Source organism: Lathyrus oleraceus, chromosome 6 (genome assembly GCF_024323335.1).
Source record: "Lathyrus oleraceus cultivar Zhongwan6 chromosome 6, CAAS_Psat_ZW6_1.0, whole genome shotgun sequence".
Taxonomy (NCBI): Eukaryota; Viridiplantae; Streptophyta; class Magnoliopsida; order Fabales; family Fabaceae; genus Lathyrus; species Lathyrus oleraceus.
In genome coordinates this window covers 499,814,556-499,842,450 of record NC_066584.1, presented here as the reverse complement: position 1 = coordinate 499,842,450, position 27,895 = coordinate 499,814,556, and the positions used below count along the sequence as shown (strand labels likewise).

The following is a 27,895-nucleotide window of genomic DNA, read 5'->3' as shown; positions in this document are numbered from 1 at the left end:
TGATCAATCTGAGCCCCAATCCTCTGATGAAATGGCTCAAGGATGAATTTGAAATAATTTTATATCAATCTCTGGGAGAGGATCCTCTAGAACATATCATCGTTCATTTTCAAAATGGGAATAGATTGTTTCAGTTCAAAATAAATTAGTGAAATCTCAATAATTTTTCTCAAGTATATATTAAAAAATTAATTCAAAGATAAATGAATGGTGATGTGCTCCACTGGACCCTCTCTTATCTAGTGAAGAAAATATCTAAAAGCTAAATACTAATTTTGTTTCCTTTAATACCTCTTACTATGTAATATATTTATGTGATGACCATACTTTTTCTTTTATCTTATACTAGCGTCCAGACGGGCACTCTGTCCGCTTTTTAAATAAATATACGTGAAAATATATACGATATTGTTTTATTCAATGTTAATATTAATTGGAAGTAATATAAGAAGTTAATAGTAGGATGTTATGTGAAAGAAGATAATAGTGGTTTCAATAGAAGTTATTTAGTAAGTTATCTAAGGATAAAATCGGTAGAAAAACATGCTACACCAAAACTAAGTTTTCCCTTTATATATTGTTATAGATAACAAACCTCCTTACCTTTGTTTAATTTTCTTTTTTTTAATTAAAATTAGAAATTAATTAAATATAATAATCTTAACTAACTTAAAATAAACTAAATTCCATTAAATTACTAGAATAGAAATTTGAGTTTAGTTATTTAATACATGATTTTTGTTAAGAATTTTTAATTAAGGATATTTTGGAACTTTTAAAAACAATCAACATTTCAATCTTCTCTATTTCACATATATATTTTTCTTATATCATTCGACACATCAAATCAACTATATTTCTCTCTTCTTTCACACCCTCTCACATATTTCTCTCTTTTCAATTTCTTCTCATTATCAATCAAATCTTAAACGTGTCTTACGAAAAAAATTGATGTGACTTGACAACAAACTAATTTTTGGCACTTTTAGGGGTTAGATAAAAGTTCATCGGAGTCCATGCTTTTTTTTTTTTAACTTTTCTCTTTCATCTATCTCTCTTTCATAGAGCATGAATATAGTTGGCCAGATTAGTGTGTCTACACAGTAATTAAAGGCATCATGGCAGTGTATTTAGATTTTTGAGAAAGCAAGGCGTGTTTACATATGACCAAGTTCTCACATTTGAGAATGTTCTTTAACTATTTTCACTACCAATAGTACCAATTAGAAGCAATGGGATAAATTGCAAGATATTTGGTGGGATAGATTATATTGATCTTTAGAAAATGTAATTGAATTGTTAAAAAAATAATAAAGTGTAATATAATATAAAAATTTGAGTGGGTCTCATTTAAAGAATTTGGATATTTTCAATTCTCTCATTTTAATCACATTTTTAATAAAGGATAAAAATTATGAATGAAAAGTGTGCGTGAGTGCGGCCTCGTGATGAAGATTTAGATCTTGAGAATATTTTCTTTTCAAGATCTCATGTTTGAATCATACTAAATACAAATTGCTTACAAAAGATTTGTGGATAAAAAATATTATAACATCATTCACAAAAAGGAATTTTTTTTAATTAAAAAAAATTAATATATTTACAAGGATCGCGAACATTATTTTAAAGGTATAATAAAAAAATAATAAATAATAATGTAAATGATTTATACCGTGGTATAATTTTATTTTATTTTAAAAACGGAGGAGTATTATATCCCTCAACTTTATATTACAATAGTATTAGACCTGTATGTATATACAACTTAGAGTCATAACTGAATACACGAAGAGTTACTTAATAAAACTGACTAATTTTTATAAGGCATTGACAAAGATAAAGGATTAATTGTGTTTAACAGTTCTACTCACAAGAAAACTGTTAATCATACACCCTAAAGTAATTACTTGTTTTCGGAAGAAGGATATCAAAATAATTATTTAGTATAATCAACACAACAACTTTTTTAATTTGCAATATTCAACTAGATTACTAATAATTAACCATTTTACATAGTGCCTTAGATGGTTTAGGACTTGACTAAAAGGAAGGGAATTTTCTATAGTTTCCAATAACAGACAGTGTATACAATGGGAATAATGATTATGAAATGCTACATCTTGTTCCATTTACACAAATAAGAAAGAACTATTTAGACAGTGGATCCGGGTTGAACCTCACTGATTCCCTCCAGATGAGTTCTTTGATGTGCTCTACGGTACATGATGGCTGCTCAAAATCAAAACTGAATGGCATGGGAGTCACTGGCTCATCATTGATGTCATGAAGTGATGATAGATATGGGTGACATAGTGCCTCATCAACTGCAAATCAATGAAAAGATAAGAGAAATTGTATTGTTCAATGAGGAGCGAGTTAATATACCTGTAATTCGATTGTCGGGATCAAAGATAAGCATTTTCTCTAGCAAGTCCAGAGGCTCGGCCGACATACGAGGACATTTCGCAGAAAGATCTTGCTTCCCAAACTGTGGAAGCTGTCTAAGATACCTTTTCGCATTTTCACTTCGGAGAAATCCAAGGCTCGAATTGTCGGGAGAACCTATTAACTTTTTTGAGCAAAAGGAAAACAAAATGCATATTTCAACAAATAAACTATGCAAGAGATAGGCAATGTAATACATTAACTAGAATGCTTCAAAGGGAAGCACCAAGCAGTTACCTCAGTTATAAGCCTTAATTGATAAACATAATCTTTCCCAGGAAACAAAGGCTGTCTGGTCATGATTTCAGCAAATATACAACCAACCGACCAAACATCGATTGCGGATGTGTACTCTGAACAATTAAGGAGCAACTCCGGGGCTCGATACCATCTAGTAACCAACCACATACTCCGTCATAAAATCTGTTTCAGATGTCGTCCTCGCCAAACCAAAATCCCCAATTTTAAGGTCACAGTTTCCATTCAAAAGTAAATTGCTCGGTTTAAGATCACGATGCAAGACATTCACGGAATGCACATATTTCAGTCCCCTTAATAGCTGGTATAGAAAGTACTGCAGAATTCAAGAAAAATCTTATATGGAAAGCTCAATTATAAATGAAACTATGCACTTCAAATTCAATAACATGAATAGAGAGAAAGCTTACTTGACAATGATCGAGATTAAGAGGTTGATTCGAACGAATAATCTGATGAAGATCCGTATCCATCAGTTCATAAACAATGTAAACATCATTAAAAGCATCCTTTTGTGGAGGTCTTATAATATCCTTAATAGCAATAATCTGTGACAAAAATTCAACATCAGGACATTATAGCATAATAATAATAATGAGCAGAAAGTAAAACCTCTGAAGTTAGAATACATTTTCATGATCCATGTGACGAAGAAGTTTGATTTCCCTCAAAGTCCTCTTAGCATCAATAATGTTATCAAAGGTATTTCCAATTTTCTTGATGGCAACTTCCTCACGAGTATCAGAATTAACCGCGGCACTGAAAAGCATTTATAACATAAGTGTTTATGTATAAGTTATTTCTAGAACAAACGATAAAGAAGCAAAACTAACCAGACGATGCCATAAGCACCTCTACCGATAGGGCAAAGTGGAGGAACATATTTTGAAGACACTTCAAACAAGTTTCCATACAAACTGTATTGGACGTAACGACCTTTATGAGTGAAAACCTTCTTAGTTGAATCTGTATCATTATCATCTTTGCTTTTGCTATCCATTTTTGGATTCTGTTCAATTCTGTTATCAGGTTGAATTCTTCTCTATAACAAGACTTTTAATTTTCTATTATAATAATCACCCATTGCCACTAGTTGCTTTTGCTATTTGATCATATTGATGTAACAGTATAGGAGAAAATTAAAAGTTAACTTATCTGAACGAGTTAATAATTATGATTACTAAGCTAACTCGTCAACGGATTTTTAAGACCTGGTCATCTAAATATTTCTAATCAACAACTCTGTATTGAGTGGATCTCATTATATGCTTTTAATGGATTCTATGTTAGGTTGGGTAGGTAGGTGCTACTTGCCAAGTGGCTGCGGATTTTATAGATATATTGATAGGGATTAGCATAAAATATCATTTGATGATATCTAAGATAAACCATCTACTAAATTTATTTATTTTATATTTTTTAAAATGAAGGAAAGAACATAGTGGAATAATGATAGAAACATAATATAACATAGCTGAATAGAGATTTCGTTCAAACTTTGGATATTTTACCACGAAACAAAGGTCGATAAAATCTTTATTGACGTTACTACATTCTATTGTACCATGACCAGCCGATGTTAGATTGAGTAGTTCAGAGGAAAAAGCTTAATCTTTGAAGTAGTACTTGTGATTTCTTGTGCCACCATAATACATAAATGCGTTTCAACCATTGTATCCACAACCATCTTTCAATCTCTAATATATTAACAAGGCTTCTTTAAAGGTTAATCGTTAAGTCAGTAGTAAATCACAATAATTATTTGTTCAAAGTTTTAAATTGAACGCATTAGCCAGCATTTTTTTACCGTAATAACTTGAACCCGTTCTAAAAGAAAAAACTTAAACCATAATCAAAAAACTCTTGCATTGAAAAGCCAGTAGACTACAGTTACGCATATTGAAATGGTCGTTTTTGAACAAATAAGTTCCAAATATCAAATTGCTCTTTGAATTTTTATAATGTCAACCAAATCCAGCATAAAATAAACATGATGCTTAAGTATGATTTTGAAGTTTTAAAAATTTAAGACAACATACGTCAAATAATTTAGAATTTAGAATAAAATCCGACCTAAAACATCCTATAAAACGCTTATTCCAACATCATGGAAGCGCTGGAATTTTGTCTGCGAAAACATGTCTGACAAGAAAACTAGTTTACCACTATATTCACTGCATAATGGAGCAATTGCCAAATACAGAGATAAACACAAACTAGTTTAATTTAAAAACTTCTTTAACATAACCAATCTCTAATTCTGTTTTTCAAAGTTTTTTTTTGAGATTTTTATAAAATGCACTTTCCAATCCTACCTCAACAACCCTCTATCAATAAAACATTCATTTTAACCAACACCATCACGATCTATTATCCAAACATAAACAAATCAACATAATACTAAACAAAAACATTCAGTTCAAAATCTTCATTGCATGAATAACTATAAATTAAAATGTCAGAGGGATTAAACAACTTTGAGAGGAGGGGGAAATACTATAGGATCTAAAGACAGCCAAAACTGCATGAACTGGATCAGAAATCATAACATTTAAGCATGGTTTGAACTTGTTGGTGCTCCAAAGCCACCAGAACCACGACCAAAGCCAGGTCTTCCACCAGGACCCTACAATAATGGGAAGAATAAATTTCATACTATGACTATAAAACTAAACAAATGATGAAAGAAAGAATAGAATTTGAATTACACGGAAACAGAAGTTCATAGTTAAACAATATTCCACTAAAAATACAAAAAAATACTTTATCTGCAGAAAGATAGAAGTTCGGAAGGTAGAACAAACTAGTGCATCTTCACTTAACTAGTCAAAAAAATATTAAAACAATAGCTTTTATTTTGCACCAATATACCACTAACCTTGTTCATCATCATTTGAAATTAGAAGAACATTCATGACAAGTCATTGTGTCACATAAGAAATCTTCTGAACACTTAACTCGGGAAAAGGGTTTAATAGCAGTTCAGTTTGGTTCAAAACTAAGAATTGGTTCACCGAACTATTAACTCGGTTTGGTTTGATTCAGGAAAAAAAAACTATAACAGTTTGGTTTGGTTCTTCTGAACTCTTATGATTCGGTTCAGTTTTCTTATTCTTACATAACTGAACCATGAACAGTCCGATTCTATCTACATCTGTAACATTAGTTGACTAAGGTTAGCATTCATCACTATATAGAATTCGTTATTCATCTCAATTTGCTTCTTCCAATTTGTGATTTCTTTAGTTGTGATAAGTATTGTCAAATAACAAATAGCAGCTATGTTGGAATTTAGGCAAACTACAATTGTCCGTTATCTGAACTATGCCTATTAGTGTTTTCAAATAGAGGCGCTAAAGCATAGCAAAATTCAAAAGTTAAGGCCTTTTCATCCTTGTTGAGAAATTAAAAGAAAATGCAATACGATAACGCATGTAAACGTCTTATCAATTATTATGAAAATTTGAAATCTGCAGACATACAAACCCTTTTGTAATCATCCTACACTATAATTCATTTGCACAAATGGCAATAAAGATCACACATAGCATCTCGACGTCTAATAAGAATTCAAGAATTCAAAAATCACGTGAAATTGCAGAAGACTGATTCTAAGTTCTAACCCATCAACAAACAAGCTAATCAACCTTGGAACATGTCACATTAAAATTCCTACTGCCATAAAAATTAGCATTTCCATTATTGAGTTATTTTGCCAGCACAATAGCATGGGAAAATTCAAGTAGCAAAAGCATGCAAACTTATAGTTATAAGTTACTACTGAAAACACGGTATCATATACCATATTGTCAATTATATGTACTAGACTAAAGTGGTTTCACTCACCTAAACTTCATTACACACTCCACTTCCACACACCAAACATTTAGATACTGCATAAATCTAGCAGCAGAGATAAACTTATTAATACCTTTAACCAATTCATGATGTAGATGTAGGTCCTCCGGAGCTCACATTCTCAGACACCGGTGCAGAAGGAGGAACATATATGCGTGCTTTCTTGAGAATTTCAGCAACCACCCAATGTTTACGCTTGCTCAAAGGCCTAGAAGAATGCAATCGAACCTGAAATAAGAACCATCAAAACATACACTTGTTTAGTTTTCTTGCAAAACCAAGAACACAGCCAATCCAAAGTTGAACTCCATCAGTCTCAAATTATAACACCCGTGGTTTTAAATTGTAGTCCGCAACCACAATTGGGGCTGCAATATTGCTGATGCGGTAACATCCAAAACCGCATGTGGTTGCAATATTGTTGATGCGGTAGCTTCTGCAACCGCATAGGACCGCAATTGCAATGTGATCTAAAATCAAATGTCCAATCATATAAGAAACCACATCAGACAATTTCTCAAATATTTCTTAAGTATTTTCATCAAAAGTTCAAAAATCAAAATTTCAAAACCCTTTGACTCAATTTACTTATGATGAAATAAAAAGTCTTAATTTAAGTGCTTTTTCACCATGTATTTCGAACATCTTTCAATAAAAATTCACAATGCAACAACCGCAATCGCAACACCCGCAACTTCAATTTAAAACCATGACATCCTTTTGAAACATATACTTGTTGACACTTTGTAGTACAAGAAAATGTTATCAATCCTGGATCACAAAAAAAAAGTGGTTTGTCTATATTCCGTAATAGCGGCTATCAGAAAACATTTTGTACTACATATCCCTATTACAAACAATAGTAATTTTTAAAATCGATAACATCGTTATAGCCACTATTCAACAACACTATACAATCAAATCAATAGACATAACTTTACAAATACTAACCCGGTCACCGATATTACAAAGATTGTTCTCGTCGTGAGCCATGAACTTTGAAGTGCGCTTAACATATCTGTTGAACACCGGGTGGTGAAATAATCTATCCACTGCCACCACAACCGAATTCTGCATTTTATTCGAAACCACCATTCCTACTACTTGCTTCATTTTCCCTTATCTCCTAATCCCAACAAACCCTAATTCAGATTCATTTGTATCAGTAAAAACAAACTAGTAGCAAATAAAATCTCACACTATCACAAGTGAATTTCCAAGTGAAAAATATATTAATCACAAATAATTGTTACCACGTTTAACTACTATTCTCCTAAAAGTCAAATAATCGTAACGGCGCAAAAATTTAGATTGTGAAGGTTTTACATACTGAACTATTTTGTCAATCCGCGCTTCTTTAATGTGAAATCTCGATGCGGCGTGAAGAAAAAACGAAAAAGCGAAAAAACAATAAAAACTTGAAAGGATTTGTCACTGTTTGTGGCGGGTTTTGGCTGCGTTTTCCGATGAGTTGATTCAGTTCGGCGACTCCAACTTGTTTCTGATACACCTAAGCGGCTGGTGCTGGATTCTTTTTTTTTCTTGTTTGATAGAACTGACTTGATGGGCCAGTTGGAAAGGAAATGGATTGGGCTTGGTATTGGTATGTGAGGATTTCTCGTCACGAAAAATAGTAAAATGTATCATATTTTTTGAAAATGCATCTCTGAATGCACTTTAATACACACAAAATAGACCGTTATGAATGACGCAATATAAGTTGGATTATTTGTATTCCGGAGATGTATCTCCGAAATATTTCAAGAAATATATTGATAATTGATCAATTTAGTAGAAATTTTGAAGCCACATTTCCAAAAGTTTGGACGAAATTTTGAAATATTATGTCACATTTGCATGTTAGATGTTTCCGAAGATGCATCTTCGAAATAATCTGATGAAAGAAACAACTGCATGATCACACAACCATTGTCATTATTGTTTTCCAACACAAACCCTCACCTAAAAGCTCTTCATTCCCAATCCAATTTTTTCACTCAAAATCTCCAATATTGTGGTTCATCACATCGAAGGGAGAAAAGTAAGATAGAATTTCAAGTAAAAATCATTTATTTTACACTTCATTGCTCATATTAATCATGCATATTGTCTGGAAATACTATAGGATCTAAAGACAGCCAAAACTGCAAGAACTGGATCCGAAATCATAACATTTAAGCATGGTTTGAACTTGTTGGTGCTCCAAAGCCACCAGAACCACGACCAAAGCCAGGCCTTCCACCAGGACCCTACAATAATGGGAAGAATAAATTTCGATCAATACTATGACTATAAAACTCAACAAATGATGAAAGAATGAATAGAATTTGAATTACACAGAAAGAGAACTTCATAGTTAAACAATATTCCACTAAAAATACAAAAAATACTTTATTTGTAGAACGATAGAAGTTCGGAAGGTAGAACAAACTAGTGCATCATCATTTGAAATTAGAAGAGCATTCATGACAAGTCATTGTGTCACATAAGAAATCTTGCAAGTACAGGCTAACATAATTTGATCATAGGAATCACAACCAAGATCTAAGGTATATTGAGAAGTCAAGAAAACAGCATAATTTGGAAAAAAATAAAACATGGCTGTAACTAAATGCTAACAGAATCAAATTTATAAGACTGAGATGTTAATCTATATTTAGAGAAGCAGTCTTGAAAATGGAAACTAAACAAAAAGCAATGTAAACAGCAAGAGGAGCATCCAAAACCATAGGTGTCAAATATATTACTGAAGCAGATATTAAGCTACCAAAATTAACCCACCCTTAACCACATAATAAAATGAAAACAAAATCATCTTTGAAAATAAATGAATAGACAAATCAATAGGAACACAACTTTCAAACTTATTCAAATTAACTACTGATGCAAGAAGATTACCCCGAAAGAAGGTCTGTAGTCAGCAGGAGCTCCACCCTTGTCTCCACCAAACTCACCACCAGGCCCTCTGGGACCTGGACCACCACGGTACCCATCACGGTCACCGCCAAATCTCCTTTCTCCCTCGAATCGAGGTGGGCCTCTGTTCAAAGACAAATAAACAAGATTAACACACAAAAACTCAGAGCAATCGAATTAACCAAACCAAAAACAACACCCCAAAATTACCTAGGGCGATCACCAGGTGGACCACCGAATGGTCTACCAGCTGGCTTAGCCTGCTTCTTCAAAGTAGCTGGCACAATCTCAGATGGAAGATTGAGATAAGTCCTGAGAAACTCGATTCCATCATTAGTCAAAAACCAGTAATAATGCATCCAAGCAAAAGTCTCCCTCACATATTCCTTTCGCATATTGAAATGGTCATTTTTGAACAAATAAGTTCCAAATATCAAATTGCTCTTTGAATTTTTATAATGTCAACCAAATCCAGCATAAAATAAACATGATGCTTAAGTATGATTTTGAAGTTTTAAAAATTTAAGACAACATACGTCAAATAATTTAGAATTTAGAATAAAATCCGACCTAAAACATAATATATTCATTAGTTTAAATATTAGTCCTATAAAACGCTTATTCCAACATCATGGAAGCGCTGGAATTTTGTCTACGAAAACATGTCTGACAAGAAAACTAGTTTACCACTATATTCACTGCATAGTGGAGCAATTCCCAAATACAGAAATAAACACAAACTAGTTTATTTTAAAAACTTCTTTAACATAACCAATCTCTAAATCAGAATTGTTTTTCAAAGTTTTTTTTGAGATTTTTATAAAATGCACTTTCCAATCCTACCTCAACAACCCTCGATCTATAAAACATTCATTTTAACCAACACCATCACGATCTATTATCCAAACATAAACAAATCAACATAATACTAAACAAAAACATTCAGTTCAAAATCTTCATTGCATGAATAACTATAAATTAAAATGTCAGAGGGATTAAACAACTTTGAGAGGAGGGGGAAATACTATAGGATCTAAAGACAGCCAAAACTACATGAACTGGATCAGAAATCATAACATTTAAGCATGGTTTGAACTTGTTGGTGCTCCAAAGCCACCAGAACCACGACCAAAGCCAGGTCTTCCACCAGGACCCTACAATAATGGGAAGAATAAATTTCATACTATGACTATAAAACTCAACAAATGATGAAAGAAAGAATAGAATTTGAATTACACGGAAACAGAAGTTCATAGTTAAACAATATTCCACTAAAAATACAAAAAAATACTTTATCTGTAGAAAGATAGAAGTTCGGAAGGTAGAACAAACTAGTGCATCTTCACTTAACTAGTCAAAAAAATATTAAAACAATAGCTTTTATTTTGCACCAATATACCACTAACCTTGTTCATCATCATTTGAAATTAGAAGAACATTCATGACAAGTCATTGTGTCACATAAGAAATCTTCTGAACACTTAACTCGGGAAAAGGGTTTAATAGCAGTTCAGTTTGGTTCAAAACTAAGAATTGGTTCACCGAACTATTAACTCGGTTTGGTTTGATTCAGGAAATTAGAAAACAGTACAATTCAGGAAAAAGGGTTTAATAGCAGTTCAGTTTGGTTCAAAACTAAGAATTGGTTCACCGAACTATTAACTCGGTTTGGTTTGATTCAGGAAAAAAAACTATAACAGTTTGGTTTGGTTCTTCTGAACTCTTATGATTCGGTTCAGTTTTCTTATTCTTACATAACTGAACCATGAACAGTCCGATTCTATCTACATCTGTAACATTAGTTGACTAAGGTTAGCATTCATCACTATATAGAATTCGTTATTCATCTCAATTTGCTTCTTCCAATTTGTGATTTCTTTAGTTGTGATAAGTATTGTCAAATAACAAATAGCAGCTATGGTGGAATTTAGGCAAACTACAATTGTCCGTTATCTGAACTATGCCTATTAGTGTTTTCAAATAGAGGCGCTAAAGCATAGCAAAATTCAAAAGTTAAGGCATTTTCATCCTTGTTGAGAAATTAAAAGAAAATGCAATACGATAACGCAGGTAAACATCTTATCAATTATTATGAAAATTTGAAATCTGCAGACATACAAACCCTTTTGTAATCATCCTACACTATAATTCATTTGCACAGATGGCAATAAAGATCACACATAGCATCTCAACGTCTAATAAGAATTCAAAAATCACGTGAAATTGCAGAAGACTGATTCTAAGTTCTAACCCATCAACAAACAAGCTAATCAACCTTGGAACATGTCACATTAAAATTCCTCCTGCCATAAAAATTAGCATTTCCATTATTGAGTTATTTTGCCAGCACAATAGCATGGGAAAATTCAAGTAGCAAAAGCATGCAAACTTATAGTTATAAGTTACTACTGAAAACACAGTATCATATACCATATTGTCAATTATATGTACTAGACTAAAGTGGTTTCACTCACCTAAACTTCATTACACACTCCACTTCCACACACCAACATTTAGAAACTGCATAAATCTAGCAGCCGAGATAAACTTATTATTACCTTTAACCAATTCATGATGTAGATGTAGGTCCTCCGGAGCTCACATTCTCAGACACCGGTGCAGAAGGAGGAACATATATGCGTGCTTTCTTGAGAATTTCAGCAACCACCCAATGTTTACGCTTGCTCAAAGGCCTAGAAGAATCCAATCGAACCTGAAATAAGAACCATCAAAACATACACTTGTTTAGTTTTCTTGCAAAACCAAGAACACAGCCAATCCAAAATTGAACTCCATCTGTCTCAAATTATAACACCCGTGGTTTTAAATTGTAGTCCGCAACCACAATTGGGGCTGCAATATTGCTGAGCGGTAACTTCCGCAACCGCATGTGGTTGCAATATTGTTGATGCGGTAGCTTCTGCAACCGCATAGGACCGCAATTGCAATGTGATCTAAAATCAAATGTCCAATCATATAAGAAACCACATCAGACAATTTCCCCAATATTTCTTCAAGTATTTTCATCAAAAGTTCAAAAATCAAAATTTCAAAACCCTATGACTCAATTTACTTATGATGAAATAAAAAGTCTCAACTTAAGTGCTTTTTCACCATGTATTTCGAACATCTTTCAATAAAAATTCACAATGCAACAGCCGCAATCGCAACACCCGAAACTGCAATTTAAAACCATGACATCGTTTTGAAACATATACTTGTTGAAACTTTGTAGTACAAGAAAATATTATCAATCCTGGATCACAAAAAAAAGCGGTTTGTCTATATTCCGTAATAGCGGCTATTCAACAACACTATACAATCAAATCAATAGACATAACTTTACAAATACTAACCCTGTCACCGATATTACAAAGATTGTTCCCGTCGTGAGCCATGAACTTTGAAGTGCGTTTAACATATCTGTTGAACACCGTGTGGTGAAATAATCTATCCACTGCCACCACAACCGACTTCTGCATTTTATTCGAAACCACCATTCCTACTACTTGCTTCATTTTCTCCTATCTCCTAATCCCAACAAACCCTAATTCAGATTCATTCGTATCAGTAAAACAAACTAGTAGCAAATAAAATCTCACACTATCACAAGTGAATTTCCAAGAAAAAATATATTAATCACAAATAATTGTTACCAGGTTTAACTACTATTCTCCTAAAAATCAAATAATCGTAACGGTACAAAAATTTAGATTGTGAAGGTTTTACATACGGAGTCAATTTGCGCTTGTTTAATGCGAAATCTCGATGCGGCGTGAAGAAAAAACGAAAAAGCGAACAAACAATAAAAACCTGAAAGGATTTGTCACTGTTTGTGGCGATTTTTGGCTGCGTTTCCGATGAGTTGATTCAGTTCGGCTAGTTTCCGATAAGTTGATGCTACACCTAAGCGGCTGCGGCTGCGGCTGGATTCATTTTCTCTGGTTTGATGGAACCGACTGGATGGGCTGTTGGAAAGGAAATGGATTTTTTGATGATGGGCCTGTTGGAAAGGAAATGGGTTGGGCTTGGTATTGGTATTTGAGGATTTTTCCTCACATGAAAATAGTAAAATGTATCATAATTTTTGAAAATAGTAAACTTATATTTTAATATATCCAAAATATATTCAATGTATTAAATATTTATAGCAATAGACATTCATGATCATAACTTTTATTTTATAAAGAGGTTTAAAACATAAAAATCATTCCATATTAACTAATACCCATTTATTTATATTCTCTTAAAATAAATATTTTGTTGCATAACTAATATATGCATAATGAATTATATTTCTTAATTTCATGTTTAATAATGTTCTATTTTATTTTATATCCATATAAGAAACACATTAGAAAATAAATTATGAACCAAAATCATTAATATTTTCTATAACTTTTTTCATAAACATTTGTCAACTTTGAATAGTAAAAAGAAATATAAATTACTTTTAATATCAAAATGATCAAGAAATAATTTTTTTTCATATTAGCATGCACATATAATATGAGATAAAAAATTATAAATTTCAAATCTGTTGCAACACTTCAGAAATGTTGTTTATATTTGAATTTAAACATACTCCAACACTTCATAAGTATTGTCTATTTCTGAATTCAAAAATTAATCTTCACTTGAATATTTTCTTTTTATTTTAAAACACACTCAAAATTACTACTATAATGATTAATAATTTACAACAAAAAAATGTTTAAATTCAATGTATACTAATTCAAAAATATTTTTTGTAATTTCAGAGATATCATACGTGATCTAATAATTTTGATATCAAAAAATAAAAATAATATATATTTTTTTAATTTTATTTTGTAGAGATTAAAATAACAAAACTTATCGAAACTAAAAATCAAAACTGTTATAACCATAGTGATTAAAGTCACGTTTAAATGGTTATAAAAAATACATTTTAATTTAAAATTGACTTTGAAGTAAAGTGATAAAAAATACATTTTAACTATTTTTTTCCAGAAATTTCTTATCCTATCCTATGGGATGGAAAAACACCCTATAAAAAACCAAAAATGCCCATCAAATTTCAAGAATGCATCTCCGAACGTATCACATGCACACACAACTCATTCGTTTTTGAACTACTCCCCAATTTTATAACTTACTTTATCCGGAATAGCATTCTGAGAATGTCTCCGAAAATACATTTCCTAAACTCACAAGAAAAGACAAACTGAAATATAGTATCGGTTGTGAATGAAATAATTGTCAATAAAAAAGGTTGTTTGGACAATGTTTTGTTGAAAATATCGTAGGTTAGATGCATGTAGCTAAATGTGATGAAAAATACATCAATCAAAAGTATAACTTGAATCCTTAAACAACAGAGACGAGGAATTTTTTAAAAAAAATACTTGAAGTTACTTATGGATTATACAAGTAATGTTTGGAAATGTTTTTGAGTTCTAGAATTATATTTCCAAAGACATGAAATACATTTCCGGAATAATTTAAGTCATAAAATTAGGACGTGACTCAAAACCGAATGAATTGTGTGTATGAGATATGTTCGGAGATGCATTTTCGAAATTTATAAACATTTTAATATTTTCATGTGGTGCCTAAATAATATATATGGAACATTAAAAAATTCATTTTTTTCACACCCCTACGTAGAACTACTAGGGACTTGTTTGAATTAGTTTTAAAAACTTAAAAACAAAAAATTTGTTTGAATGATTTGTTTTAAAAAATACTTTTGCAAAACTATTTTTAATTTTTCAGTTTTCAAAACTAAAAAACCAAAACAATATAAATATGTTTTTCTTTTCATTTTTCAGTTTTGTTTTCAAAATGATAAAAAAACACGTCATTTTTTATTAATGGCACAATAATTATATAAAACTTTTGTATAAATTCTGTTGTACATTCTCTTTACTATAAACCATCAGTTTATTTATATATATATATATATATATATATATATATATATATATATATATATATATATATATATATATATATATATATTATAGATTAACTTAATTATTTATTGATTTATAAGATTGTATATTTTTTAACTTCTTTTTGTTGTATAATATATTACAAATTAACTCATTATATTAAATATTTTATAATTGATTAAATTTATAAATAAGTTTAATGTATATATTTTTTATATTATCAATCAGTCTACATTATTAAAAATATTTAACTATATAATAAACATGTTTGATTAGATATAAATTTTTCTTTAACTCTACTTTATAAATAAAAAATAATTCGTTAGGAACTAAATGATCATAAAACTATTTCTGATTTTTTGTTATTTAATATAATCAAATTTAAAAATTAAATTATCAAAGAATTTTATCATCTTATTATTTTTAAAACAGTTTAAAAAAATTAAATATTCAAATATATTTTCTCACTCCTAAAAACAGATTTCAAATAATTGATTATCAAGCAACTTTTTTTCTCATTCTCATTTTTAAAATAATTGTTTAAAACAGATATACAAAACACATTTTTAGAACTAAAAATTAAAAGTCTTTCAAACAAGCCCTAGATATATACATCTAGGCTGGGTCAAAATAACCTCAAAGAAGAACAAGACTAAGCTAACTAAACTGCCAAACTGAACCAATCTGTCTTGAAATTAATCGAACCAATTTAGATAATTTGCCAACCAAACTATTATTTCCCATACTTTACTGACCAGAACCAAACTGGAAATAACTCAACCAAACTGTAAGAACTGAACAGCAAATAACCTCTCAGACTCAGTTTTTAAAGCGACAAATGAACTTTAGAGAGCCGTGTATACAAATAAAAGGGTAATGTGAGAGTAAAGAGTTTTGCTGAATTCTTCAATGTAATTCTTCTTGACCATTTTCCCAATCAGTTTCACTTTAATCATTACCTTTATTTTTGAAATCAAAGATTGGTTTCATTATCATGTAGGCAATGAAAATTGAAACAATTGAAACAATGAAACTGAAAAATACTCTCCACAAATTCATTCACTGGCCACTAAACAAGTAGTTCAAACAACATGAACTCGGTAGTTATTAAAAGAATTTAGAAAAAAGATATAACAGTTTGGTTTACCATTAAAACAGTACAATTCAGGAAAAATGGCTTAATAGCAGTTCAGTTTGGTTCAAAACTAAGAATTGGTTCACCGAACTATTAACTCGGTTTGGTTTGATTCAGGAAAAAAAAACTATAACAATTTGGTTTGGTTCTTTTGAACTCTTATGATTCGGTTCAGTTTTCTTATTCTTACATAACTGAACCATGAACAGTCCGATTCTATCTACATATATAACATTAGTTGACTAAGGTTAGCATTCATCACTATATAGAATTCGTTATTCATCTCAATTTGCTTTTTCCAATTTGTGATTTCTTTAGTTGTGATAAGTGTTGTCAAATAACAAATAGCAGCTATGTTGGAATTTAGGCAAACTACAATTGTCCGTTATCTGAACTATGCCTATTAGTGTTTTCAAATAGAGGCGCTAAAGCATAGCAAAATTCAAAAGTTAAGGCCTTTTCATCCTTGTTGAGAAATTAAAAGAAAATGCAATACGATAACGCATGTAAACGTCTTATCAATTATTATGAAAATTTGAAATCTGCAGACATACAAACCCTTTTGTAATCATCCTACACTATAATTCATTTGCACAAATGGCAATAAAGATCACACATAGCATCTCGACGTCTAATAAGAATTCAAAAATCACGTGAAATTGCAGAAGACTAATTCTAAGTTCTAACCCATCAACAAACAAGCTAATCAACCTTGGAACATGTCACATTAAAATTCCTCCTGCCATAAAAATTAGCATTTCCATTATTGAGTTATTTTGCCAGCACAATAGCATGGGAAAATTCAAGTAGCAAAAGCATGCAAACTTATAGTTATAAGTTACTACTGAAAACACAGTATCATATACCATATTGTCAATTATATGTACTAGACTAAAGTGGTTTCACTCACCTAAACTTCATTACACACTCCACTTCCACACACCAACATTTAGAAACTGCATAAATCTAGCAGCAGAGATAAACTTATTAATACCTTTAACCAATTCATGATGTAGATGTAGGTCCTCCGGAGCTCACATTCTCAGACACCGGTGCAGAAGGAGGAACATATATGCGTGCTTTCTTGAGAATTTCAGCAACCACCCAATGTTTACGCTTGCTCAAAGGCCTAGAAGAATGCAATCGAACCTGAAATAAGAACCATCAAAACATACACTTGTTTAGTTTTCTTGCAAAACCAAGAACACAACCAATCCAAAGTTGAACTCCATCAGTCTCAAATTATAACACCCGTGGTTTTAAATTGTAGTCCGCAACCACAATTGGGGCTGCAATATTGCTGATGCGGTAACATCCAAAACCGCATGTGGTTGCAATATTGTTGATGCGGTAGCTTCTGCAACCGCATAGGACCGCAATTGCAATGTGATCTAAAATCAAATGTCCAATCATATAAGAAACCACATCAGACAATTTCTCAAATATTTCTTAAGTATTTTCATCAAAAGTTCAAAAATCAAAATTTCAAAACCCTTTGACTCAATTTACTTATGATGAAATAAAAAGTCTTAATTTAAGTGCTTTTTCACCATGTATTTCGAACATCTTTCAATAAAAATTCACAATGCAAGAACCGCAATCGCAACACCCGCAACTTCAATTTAAAACCATGACATCCTTTTGAAACATATACTTGTTGACACTTTGTAGTACAAGAAAATGTTATCAATCCTGGATCACAAAAAAAAAGTGGTTTGTCTATATTCCGTAATAGCGGCTATCAGAAAACATTTTGTACTACATATCCCTATTACAAACAATAGTAATTTTTAAAATCGATAACATCGTTATAGCCACTATTCAACAACACTATACAATCAAATCAATAGACATAACTTTACAAATACTAACCCGGTCACCGATATTACAAAGATTGTTCTCGTCGTGAGCCATGAACTTTGAAGTGCGCTTAACATATCTGTTGAACACCGGGTGGTGAAATAATCTATCCACTGCCACCACAACCGAATTCTGCATTTTATTCGAAACCACCATTCCTACTACTTGCTTCATTTTCCCTTATCTCCTAATCCCAACAAACCCTAATTCAGATTCATTCGTATCAGTAAAAACAAACTAGTAGCAAATAAAATCTCACACTATCACAAGTGAATTTCCAAGTGAAAAATATATTAATCACAAATAATTGTTACCACGTTTAACTACTATTCTCCTAAAAATCAAATAATCGTAACGGCGCAAAAATTTAGATTGTGAAGGTTTTACATACTGAACTATTTTGTCAATGCGCGCTTCTTTAATGTGAAATCTCGATGCGGCGTGAAGAAAAAACGAAAAAAACGAAAAAACAATAAAAACTTGAAAGGATTTGTCACTGTTTGTGGCGGGTTTTGGCTGCGTTTTCCGATGAGTTGATTCAGTTCGGCGACTCCAACTTGTTTCTGATACACCTAAGCGGCTGGTGCTGGATTTTTTTTTTCTTGTTTGATAGAACTGACTTGATGGGCCAGTTGGAAAGGAAATGGATTGGGCATGGTATTAGTATGTGAGGATTTCTCGTCACGGAAAATAATAAAATGTATCATATTTTTTGAAAATGCATCTCTGAATGCAATTTAATACACACAAAATACACCGTTATGAATGACGCAATATAAGTTGGATTATTTGTATTCCGGAGATGTATCTCCGAAATATTTCAAGAAATATATTGATAATTGATCAATTTAGTAGAAATTTTGAAGCCACATTTCCAAAAGTTTGGACAAAATTTTGAAATATTATGTCACATTTGCATGTTAGATGTTTCCGAAGATGCATCTTCGAAATAATCTAATGAAAGAAACAACTGCATGATCACACAACCATTGTCATTATTGTTTTCCAACACAAACCCTCACCTAAAAGCTCTTCATTCCCAATCCAATTTTTTCACTCAAAATCTCCAATATTGTGGTTCATCACATCGAAGGGAGAAAAGTAAGATAGAATTTCAAGTAAAAATCATTTATTTTACACTTCATTGCTCATATTAATCATGCATATTGTCTGGAAATACTATAGGATCTAAAGACAGCCAAAACTGCAAGAACTGGATCCGAAATCATAACATTTAAGCATGGTTTGAACTTGTTGGTGCTCCAAAGCCACCAGAACCACGACCAAAGCCAGGCCTTCCACCAGGACCCTACAATAATGGGAAGAATAAATTTCGATCAATACTATGACTATAAAACTCAACAAATGATGAAAGAATGAATAGAATTTGAATTACACAGAAAGAGAACTTCATAGTTAAACAATATTCCACTAAAAATACAAAAAATACTTTATTTGTAGAACGATAGAAGTTCGGAAGGTAGAACAAACTAGTGCATCATCATTTGAAATTAGAAGAGCATTCATGACAAGTCATTGTGTCACATAAGAAATCTTGCAAGTACAGGCTAACATAATTTGATCATAGGAATCACAACCAAGATCTAAGGTATATTGAGAAGTCAAGAAAACAGCATAATTTGGAAAAAAATAAAACATGGCTGTAACTAAATGCTAACAGAATCAAATTTATAAGACTGAGATGTTAATCTATATTTAGAGAAGCAGTCTTGAAAATGGAAACTAAACAAAAAGCAATGTAAACAGCAAGAGGAGCATCCAAAACCATAGGTGTCAAATATATTACTGAAGCAGATATTAAGCTACCAAAATTAACCCACCCTTAACCACATAATAAAATGAAAACAAAATCATCTTTGAAAATAAATGAATAGACAAATCAATAGGAACACAACTTTCAAACTTATTCAAATTAACTACTGATGCAAGAAGATTACCCCGAAAGAAGGTCTGTAGTCAGCAGGAGCTCCACCCTTGTCTCCACCAAACTCACCACCAGGCCCTCTGGGACCTGGACCACCACGGTACCCATCACGGTCACCGCCAAATCTCCTTTCTCCCTCGAATCGAGGTGGGCCTCTGTTCAAAGACAAATAAACAAGATTAACACACAAAAACTCAGAGCAATCGAATTAACCAAACCAAAAACAACACCCCAAAATTACCTAGGGCGATCACCAGGTGGACCACCGAATGGTCTACCAGCTGGCTTAGCCTGCTTCTTCAAAGTAGCTGGCACAATCTCAGATGGAAGATTGAGATAAGTCCTGAGAAACTCGATTCCATCATTAGTCAAAAACCAGTAATAATGCATCCAAGCAAAAGTCTCCCTCACATATTCCTTTCGCATATTGAAATGGTCATTTTTGAACAAATAAGTTCCAAATATCAAATTGCTCTTTGAATTTTTATAATGTCAACCAAATCCAGCATAAAATAAACATGATGCTTAAGTATGATTTTGAAGTTTTAAAAATTTAAGACAACATACGTCAAATAATTTAGAATTTAGAATAAAATCCGACCTAAAACATAATATATTCATTAGTTTAAATATTAGTCCTATAAAACGCTTATTCCAACATCATGGAAGCGCTGGAATTTTGTCTACGAAAACATGTCTGACAAGAAAACTAGTTTACCACTATATTCACTGCATAGTGGAGCAATTCCCAAATACAGAAATAAACACAAACTAGTTTATTTTAAAAACTTCTTTAACATAACCAATCTCTAAATCAGAATTGTTTTTCAAAGTTTTTTTTGAGATTTTTATAAAATGCACTTTCCAATCCTACCTCAACAACCCTCGATCTATAAAACATTCATTTTAACCAACACCATCACGATCTATTATCCAAACATAAACAAATCAACATAATACTAAACAAAAACATTCAGTTCAAAATCTTCATTGCATGAATAACTATAAATTAAAATGTCAGAGGGATTAAACAACTTTGAGAGGAGGGGGAAATACTATAGGATCTAAAGACAGCCAAAACTGCAAGAACTGGATCAGAAATCATAACATTTAAGCATGGTTTGAACTTGTTGGTGCTCCAAAGCCACCAGAACCACGACCAAAGCCAGGTCTTCCACCAGGACCCTACAATAATGGGAAGAATAAATTTCATACTATGACTATAAAACTAAACAAATGATGAAAGAAAGAATAGAATTTGAATTACACGGAAACAGAAGTTCATAGTTAAACAATATTCAACTAAAAATACAAAAAAATACTTTATCTGTAAAAAGATAGAAGTTCGGAAGGTAGAACAAACTAGTGCATCTTCACTTAACTAGTCAAAAAAATATTAAAACAATAGCTTTTATTTTGCACCAATATACCACTAACCTTGTTCATCATCATTTGAAATTAGAAGAACATTCATGACAAGTCATTGTGTCACATAAGAAATCTTCTGAACACTTAACTCGGGAAAAGGGTTTAATAGCAGTTCAGTTTGGTTCAAAACTAAGAATTGGTTCACCGAACTATTAACTCGGTTTGGTTTGATTCAGGAAATTAGAAAAACAGTACAATTCAGGAAAAAGGGTTTAATAGCAGTTCAGTTTGGTTCAAAACTAAGAATTGGTTCACCGAACTATTAACTCGGTTTGGTTTGATTCAGGAAAAAAAAACTATAACAGTTTGGTTTGGTTCTTCTGAACTCTTATGATTCGGTTCAGTTTTCTTATTCTTACATAACTGAACCATGAACAGTCCGATTCTATCTACATCTGTAACATTAGTTGACTAAGGTTAGCATTCATCACTATATAGAATTCGTTATTCATCTCAATTTGCTTCTTCCAATTTGTGATTTCTTTAGTTGTGATAAGTATTGTCAAATAACAAATAGCAGCTATGGTGGAATTTAGGCAAACTACAATTGTCCGTTATCTGAACTATGCCTATTAGTGTTTTCAAATAGAGGCGCTAAAGCATAGCAAAATTCAAAAGTTAAGGCATTTTCATCCTTGTTGAGAAATTAAAAGAAAATGCAATACGATAACGCAGGTAAACATCTTATCAATTATTATGAAAATTTGAAATCTGCAGACATACAAACCCTTTTGTAATCATCCTACACTATAATTCATTTGCACAGATGGCAATAAAGATCACACATAGCATCTCAACGTCTAATAAGAATTCAAAAATCACGTGAAATTGCAGAAGACTGATTCTAAGTTCTAACCCATCAACAAACAAGCTAATCAACCTTGGAACATGTCACATTAAAATTCCTCCTGCCATAAAAATTAGCATTTCCATTATTGAGTTATTTTGCCAGCACAATAGCATGGGAAAATTCAAGTAGCAAAAGCATGCAAACTTATAGTTATAAGTTACTACTGAAAACACAGTATCATATACCATATTGTCAATTATATGTACTAGACTAAAGTGGTTTCACTCACCTAAACTTCATTACACACTCCACTTCCACACACCAACATTTAGAAACTGCATAAATCTAGCAGCCGAGATAAACTTATTATTACCTTTAACCAATTCATGATGTAGATGTAGGTCCTCCGGAGCTCACATTCTCAGACACCGGTGCAGAAGGAGGAACATATATGCGTGCTTTCTTGAGAATTTCAGCAACCACCCAATGTTTACGCTTGCTCAAAGGCCTAGAAGAATCCAATCGAACCTGAAATAAGAACCATCAAAACATACACTTGTTTAGTTTTCTTGCAAAACCAAGAACACAGCCAATCCAAAATTGAACTCCATCTGTCTCAAATTATAACACCCGTGGTTTTAAATTGTAGTCCGCAACCACAATTGGGGCTGCAATATTGCTGAGCGGTAACTTCCGCAACCGCATGTGGTTGCAATATTGTTGATGCGGTAGCTTCTGCAACCGCATAGGACCGCAATTGCAATGTGATCTAAAATCAAATGTCCAATCATATAAGAAACCACATCAGACAATTTCCCCAATATTTCTTCAAGTATTTTCATCAAAAGTTCAAAAATCAAAATTTCAAAACCCTATGACTCAATTTACTTATGATGAAATAAAAAGTCTCAACTTAAGTGCTTTTTCACCATGTATTTCGAACATCTTTCAATAAAAATTCACAATGCAACAGCCGCAATCGCAACACCCGAAACTGCAATTTAAAACCATGACATCGTTTTGAAACATATACTTGTTGAAACTTTGTAGTACAAGAAAATATTATCAATCCTGGATCACAAAAAAAAGCGGTTTGTCTATATTCCGTAATAGCGGCTATTCAACAACACTATACAATCAAATCAATAGACATAACTTTACAAATACTAACCCTGTCACCGATATTACAAAGATTGTTCCCGTCGTGAGCCATGAACTTTGAAGTGCGTTTAACATATCTGTTGAACACCGTGTGGTGAAATAATCTATCCACTGCCACCACAACCGACTTCTGCATTTTATTCGAAACCACCATTCCTACTACTTGCTTCATTTTCTCCTATCTCCTAATCCCAACAAACCCTAATTCAGATTCATTCGTATCAGTAAAACAAACTAGTAGCAAATAAAATCTCACACTATCACAAGTGAATTTCCAAGAAAAAATATATTAATCACAAATAATTGTTACCAGGTTTAACTACTATTCTCCTAAAAATCAAATAATCGTAACGGTACAAAAATTTAGATTGTGAAGGTTTTACATACGGAGTCAATTTGCGCTTGTTTAATGCGAAATCTCGATGCGGCGTGAAGAAAAAACGAAAAAGCGAACAAACAATAAAAACCTGAAAGGATTTGTCACTGTTTGTGGCGATTTTTGGCTGCGTTTCCGATGAGTTGATTCAGTTCGGCTAGTTTCCGATAAGTTGATGCTACACCTAAGCGGCTGCGGCTGCGGCTGGATTCATTTTCTCTGGTTTGATGGAACCGACTGGATGGGCTGTTGGAAAGGAAATGGATTTTTTGATGATGGGCCTGTTGGAAAGGAAATGGGTTGGGCTTGGTATTGGTATTTGAGGATTTTTCCTCACATGAAAATAGTAAAATGTATCATAATTTTTGAAAATAGTAAACTTATATTTTAATATATCCAAAATATATTCAATGTATTAAATATTTATAGCAATAGACATTCATGATCATAACTTTTATTTTATAAAGAGGTTTAAAACATAAAAATCATTCCATATTAACTAATACCCATTTATTTATATTCTCTTAAAATAAATATTTTGTTGCATAACTAATATATGCATAATGAATTATATTTCTTAATTTCATGTTTAATAATGTTCTATTTTATTTTATATCCATATAAGAAACACATTAGAAAATAAATTATGAACCAAAATCATTAATATTTTCTATAACTTTTTTCATAAACATTTGTCAACTTTGAATAGTAAAAAGAAATATAAATTACTTTTAATATCAAAATGATCAAGAAATAATTTTTTTCATATTAGCATGCACATATAATATGAGATAAAAAATTATAAATTTCAAATCTGTTGCAACACTTCAGAAATGTTGTTTATATTTGAATTTAAACATACTCCAACACTTCATAAGTATTGTCTATTTCTGAATTCAAAAATTAATCTTCACTTGAATATTTTCTTTTTATTTTAAAACACACTCAAAATTACTACTATAATGATTAATAATTTACAACAAAAAAATGTTTAAATTCAATGTATACTAATTCAAAAATATTTTTTGTAATTTCAGAGATATCATACGTGATCTAATAATTTTGATATCAAAAAATAAAAATAATATATATTTTTTTAATTTTATTTTGTAGAGATTAAAATAACAAAACTTATCGAAACTAAAAATCAAAACTGTTATAACCATAGTGATTAAAGTCACGTTTAAATGGTTATAAAAAATACATTTTAATTTAAAATTGACTTTGAAGTAAAGTGATAAAAAATACATTTTAACTATTTTTTTCCAGAAATTTCTTATCCTATCCTATGGGATGGAAAAACACCCTATAAAAAACCAAAAATGCCCATCAAATTTCAAGAATGCATCTCCGAACGTATCACATGCACACACAACTCATTCGTTTTTGAACTACTCCCCAATTTTATAACTTACTTTATCCGGAATAGCATTCTGAGAATGTCTCCGAAAATACATTTCCTAAACTCACAAGAAAAGACAAACTGAAATATAGTATCGGTTGTGAATGAAATAATTGTCAATAAAAAAGGTTGTTTGGACAATGTTTTGTTGAAAATATCGTAGGTTAGATGCATGTAGCTAAATGTGATGAAAAATACATCAATCAAAAGTATAACTTGAATCCTTAAACAACAGAGACGAGGAATTTTTAAAAAAAATACTTGAAGTTACTTATGGATTATACAAGTAATGTTTGGAAATGTTTTTGAGTTCTAGAATTATATTTCCAAAGACATGAAATACATTTCCGGAATAATTTAAGTCATAAAATTAGGACGTGACTCAAAACCGAATGAATTGTGTGTATGAGATATGTTCGGAGATGCATTTTCGAAATTTATAAACATTTTAATATTTTCATGTGGTGCCTAAATAATATATATGGAACATTAAAAAATTCATTTTTTTCACACCCCTACGTAGAACTACTAGGGACTTGTTTGAATTAGTTTTAAAAACTTAAAAACAAAAAATTTGTTTGAATGATTTGTTTTAAAAAATACTTTTGCAAAACTATTTTTAATTTTTCAGTTTTCAAAACTAAAAAACCAAAACAATATAAATATGTTTTTCTTTTCATTTTTCAGTTTTGTTTTCAAAAATGATAAAAAAAACACGTCATTTTTTATTAATGGCACAATAATTATATAAAACTTTTGTATAAATTCTGTTGTACATTCTCTTTACTATAAACCATCAGTTTATATATATATATATATATATATATATATATATATATATATATATATATATATATATATATATATATTATAGATTAACTTAATTATTTATTGATTTATAAGATTGTATATTTTTTAACTTCTTTTTGTTGTATAATATATTACAAATTAACTCATTATATTAAATATTTTATAATTGATTAAATTTATAAATAAGTTTAATGTATATATTTTTATATTATCAATCAGTCTACATTATTAAAAATATTTAACTATATAATAAACATGTTTGATTAGATATAAATTTTTCTTTAACTCTACTTTATAATAAAAAATAATTCGTTAGGAACTAAATGATCATAAAACTATTTCTGATTTTTTGTTATTTAATATAATCAAATTTAAAAATTAAATTATCAAAGAATTTTATCATCTTATTATTTTTAAAACAGTTTAAAAAATTAAATATTCAAATATATTTTCTCACTCCTAAAAACAGATTTCAAATAATTGATTATCAAGCAACTTTTTTTCTCATTCTCATTTTTAAAATAATTGTTTAAAACAGATATACAAAACACATTTTTAGAACTAAAAATTAAAAGTCTTTCAAACAAGCCCTAGATATATACATCTAGGCTGGGTCAAAATAACCTCAAAGAAGAACAAGACTAAGCTAACTAAACTGCCAAACTGAACCAATCTGTCTTGAAATTAATCGAACCAATTTAGATAATTTGCCAACCAAACTATTATTTCCCATACTTTACTGACCAGAACCAAACTGGAAATAACTCAACCAAACTGTAAGAACTGAACAGCAAATAACCTCTCAGACTCAGTTTTTAAAGCGACAAATGAACTTTAGAGAGCCGTGTATACAAATAAAAGGGTAATGTGAGAGTAAAGAGTTTTGCTGAATTCTTCAATGTAATTCTTCTTGACCATTTTCCCAATCAGTTTCACTTTAATCATTACCTTTATTTTTGAAATCAAAGATTGGTTTCATTATCATGTAGGCAATGAAAATTGAAACAATTGAAACAATGAAACTGAAAAATACTCTCCACAAATTCATTCACTGGCCACTAAACAAGTAGTTCAAACAACATGAACTCGGTAGTTATTAAAAGAATTTAGAAAAAAGATATAACAGTTTGGTTTACCATTAAAACAGTACAATTCAGGAAAAATGGCTTAATAGCAGTTCAGTTTGGTTCAAAACTAAGAATTGGTTCACCGAACTATTAACTCGGTTTGGTTTGATTCAGGAAAAAAAAACTATAACAATTTGGTTTGGTTCTTTTGAACTCTTATGATTCGGTTCAGTTTTCTTATTCTTACATAACTGAACCATGAACAGTCCGATTCTATCTACATATATAACATTAGTTGACTAAGGTTAGCATTCATCACTATATAGAATTCGTTATTCATCTCAATTTGCTTTTTCCAATTTGTGATTTCTTTAGTTGTGATAAGTGTTGTCAAATAACAAATAGCAGCTATGTTGGAATTTAGGCAAACTACAATTGTCCGTTATCTGAACTATGCCTATTAGTGTTTTCAAATAGAGGCGCTAAAGCATAGCAAAATTCAAAAGTT

At 31.1% G+C, this 27,895-nt stretch overlaps 6 protein-coding genes and 1 pseudogene across 21 annotated transcripts; all 7 read right to left on the bottom strand.

Moving 5' to 3' along the window:
• Positions 1-2,041: 2,041 nt before the first annotated feature.
• On the bottom strand, positions 2,042-3,952 carry LOC127091082 (mitogen-activated protein kinase 4-like; annotated as a pseudogene).
• A 1,164-nt stretch (positions 3,953-5,116) lies between these two features.
• Positions 5,117-13,440, bottom strand: LOC127091080 (uncharacterized). 2 transcript variants are annotated; one of them, XM_051029611.1, is made up of 4 exons: positions 13,291-13,440; positions 7,513-7,703; positions 6,635-6,789; positions 5,117-5,329 (listed from the first exon to the last, which is right to left on the bottom strand). In XM_051029611.1, the coding sequence occupies exons 2-3, from the start codon at positions 7,672-7,674 to the stop codon at positions 6,646-6,648; spliced, it is 306 nt and encodes a 101-aa protein (XP_050885568.1). In that variant the 5' UTR covers positions 7,675-7,703; positions 13,291-13,440; the 3' UTR covers positions 5,117-5,329; positions 6,635-6,645. The 2 variants fall into 2 exon arrangements, with proteins under 2 accessions (XP_050885568.1, XP_050885569.1); XM_051029612.1 differs by having other exon boundaries at positions 13,211-13,360.
• On the bottom strand, positions 5,117-24,347 carry LOC127091075 (uncharacterized). Of its 8 annotated transcripts, none has more exons than XM_051029594.1 (4): positions 13,291-13,492; positions 12,834-13,024; positions 12,036-12,190; positions 5,117-5,329 (listed from the first exon to the last, which is right to left on the bottom strand). In XM_051029594.1, exons 2-3 carry the CDS (start codon positions 12,993-12,995, stop codon positions 12,047-12,049), a joined length of 306 nt encoding a protein of 101 aa, XP_050885551.1. In that variant the 5' UTR covers positions 12,996-13,024; positions 13,291-13,492; the 3' UTR covers positions 5,117-5,329; positions 12,036-12,046. The 8 variants fall into 8 exon arrangements, with proteins under 8 accessions (XP_050885551.1, XP_050885554.1, XP_050885553.1 ...); XM_051029597.1 differs by lacking the exons at positions 5,117-5,329; positions 13,291-13,492 and adding exons at positions 10,419-10,631; positions 24,200-24,347 and having other exon boundaries at positions 12,834-13,008; XM_051029596.1 differs by lacking the exons at positions 5,117-5,329; positions 13,291-13,492 and adding exons at positions 10,419-10,631; positions 24,120-24,269.
• Positions 8,477-10,194, bottom strand: LOC127091074 (40S ribosomal protein S10-1). The gene is made up of 3 exons (XM_051029591.1): positions 9,688-10,194; positions 9,460-9,601; positions 8,477-8,810 (listed from the first exon to the last, which is right to left on the bottom strand). Exons 1-3 carry the CDS (start codon positions 9,870-9,872, stop codon positions 8,736-8,738), a joined length of 402 nt encoding a protein of 133 aa, XP_050885548.1. The 5' UTR covers positions 9,873-10,194; the 3' UTR covers positions 8,477-8,735.
• Positions 8,723-24,349, bottom strand: LOC127091079 (uncharacterized). 4 transcript variants are annotated; one of them, XM_051029609.1, is made up of 4 exons: positions 24,200-24,349; positions 18,421-18,611; positions 17,543-17,697; positions 8,723-8,810 (listed from the first exon to the last, which is right to left on the bottom strand). In XM_051029609.1, exons 2-3 carry the CDS (start codon positions 18,580-18,582, stop codon positions 17,554-17,556), a joined length of 306 nt encoding a protein of 101 aa, XP_050885566.1. In that variant the 5' UTR covers positions 18,583-18,611; positions 24,200-24,349; the 3' UTR covers positions 8,723-8,810; positions 17,543-17,553. The 4 variants fall into 4 exon arrangements, with proteins under 4 accessions (XP_050885566.1, XP_050885564.1, XP_050885565.1 ...); XM_051029607.1 differs by lacking the exon at positions 8,723-8,810 and adding an exon at positions 10,419-10,631; XM_051029608.1 differs by lacking the exon at positions 8,723-8,810 and adding an exon at positions 10,419-10,631 and having other exon boundaries at positions 24,120-24,269.
• Positions 8,792-24,388, bottom strand: LOC127091076 (uncharacterized). Of its 5 annotated transcripts, none has more exons than XM_051029604.1 (4): positions 24,200-24,388; positions 23,743-23,933; positions 22,945-23,099; positions 8,792-8,810 (listed from the first exon to the last, which is right to left on the bottom strand). In XM_051029604.1, the coding sequence occupies exons 2-3, from the start codon at positions 23,902-23,904 to the stop codon at positions 22,956-22,958; spliced, it is 306 nt and encodes a 101-aa protein (XP_050885561.1). In that variant the 5' UTR covers positions 23,905-23,933; positions 24,200-24,388; the 3' UTR covers positions 8,792-8,810; positions 22,945-22,955. The 5 variants fall into 5 exon arrangements, with proteins under 5 accessions (XP_050885561.1, XP_050885562.1, XP_050885560.1 ...); XM_051029605.1 differs by lacking the exon at positions 8,792-8,810 and adding an exon at positions 11,540-11,780; XM_051029603.1 differs by lacking the exon at positions 8,792-8,810 and adding an exon at positions 19,698-19,717.
• On the bottom strand, positions 19,384-21,101 carry LOC127091073 (40S ribosomal protein S10-1). The gene is made up of 3 exons (XM_051029590.1): positions 20,595-21,101; positions 20,367-20,508; positions 19,384-19,717 (listed from the first exon to the last, which is right to left on the bottom strand). The coding sequence occupies exons 1-3, from the start codon at positions 20,777-20,779 to the stop codon at positions 19,643-19,645; spliced, it is 402 nt and encodes a 133-aa protein (XP_050885547.1). The 5' UTR covers positions 20,780-21,101; the 3' UTR covers positions 19,384-19,642.
• Positions 24,389-27,895: the final 3,507 nt, after the last annotated feature.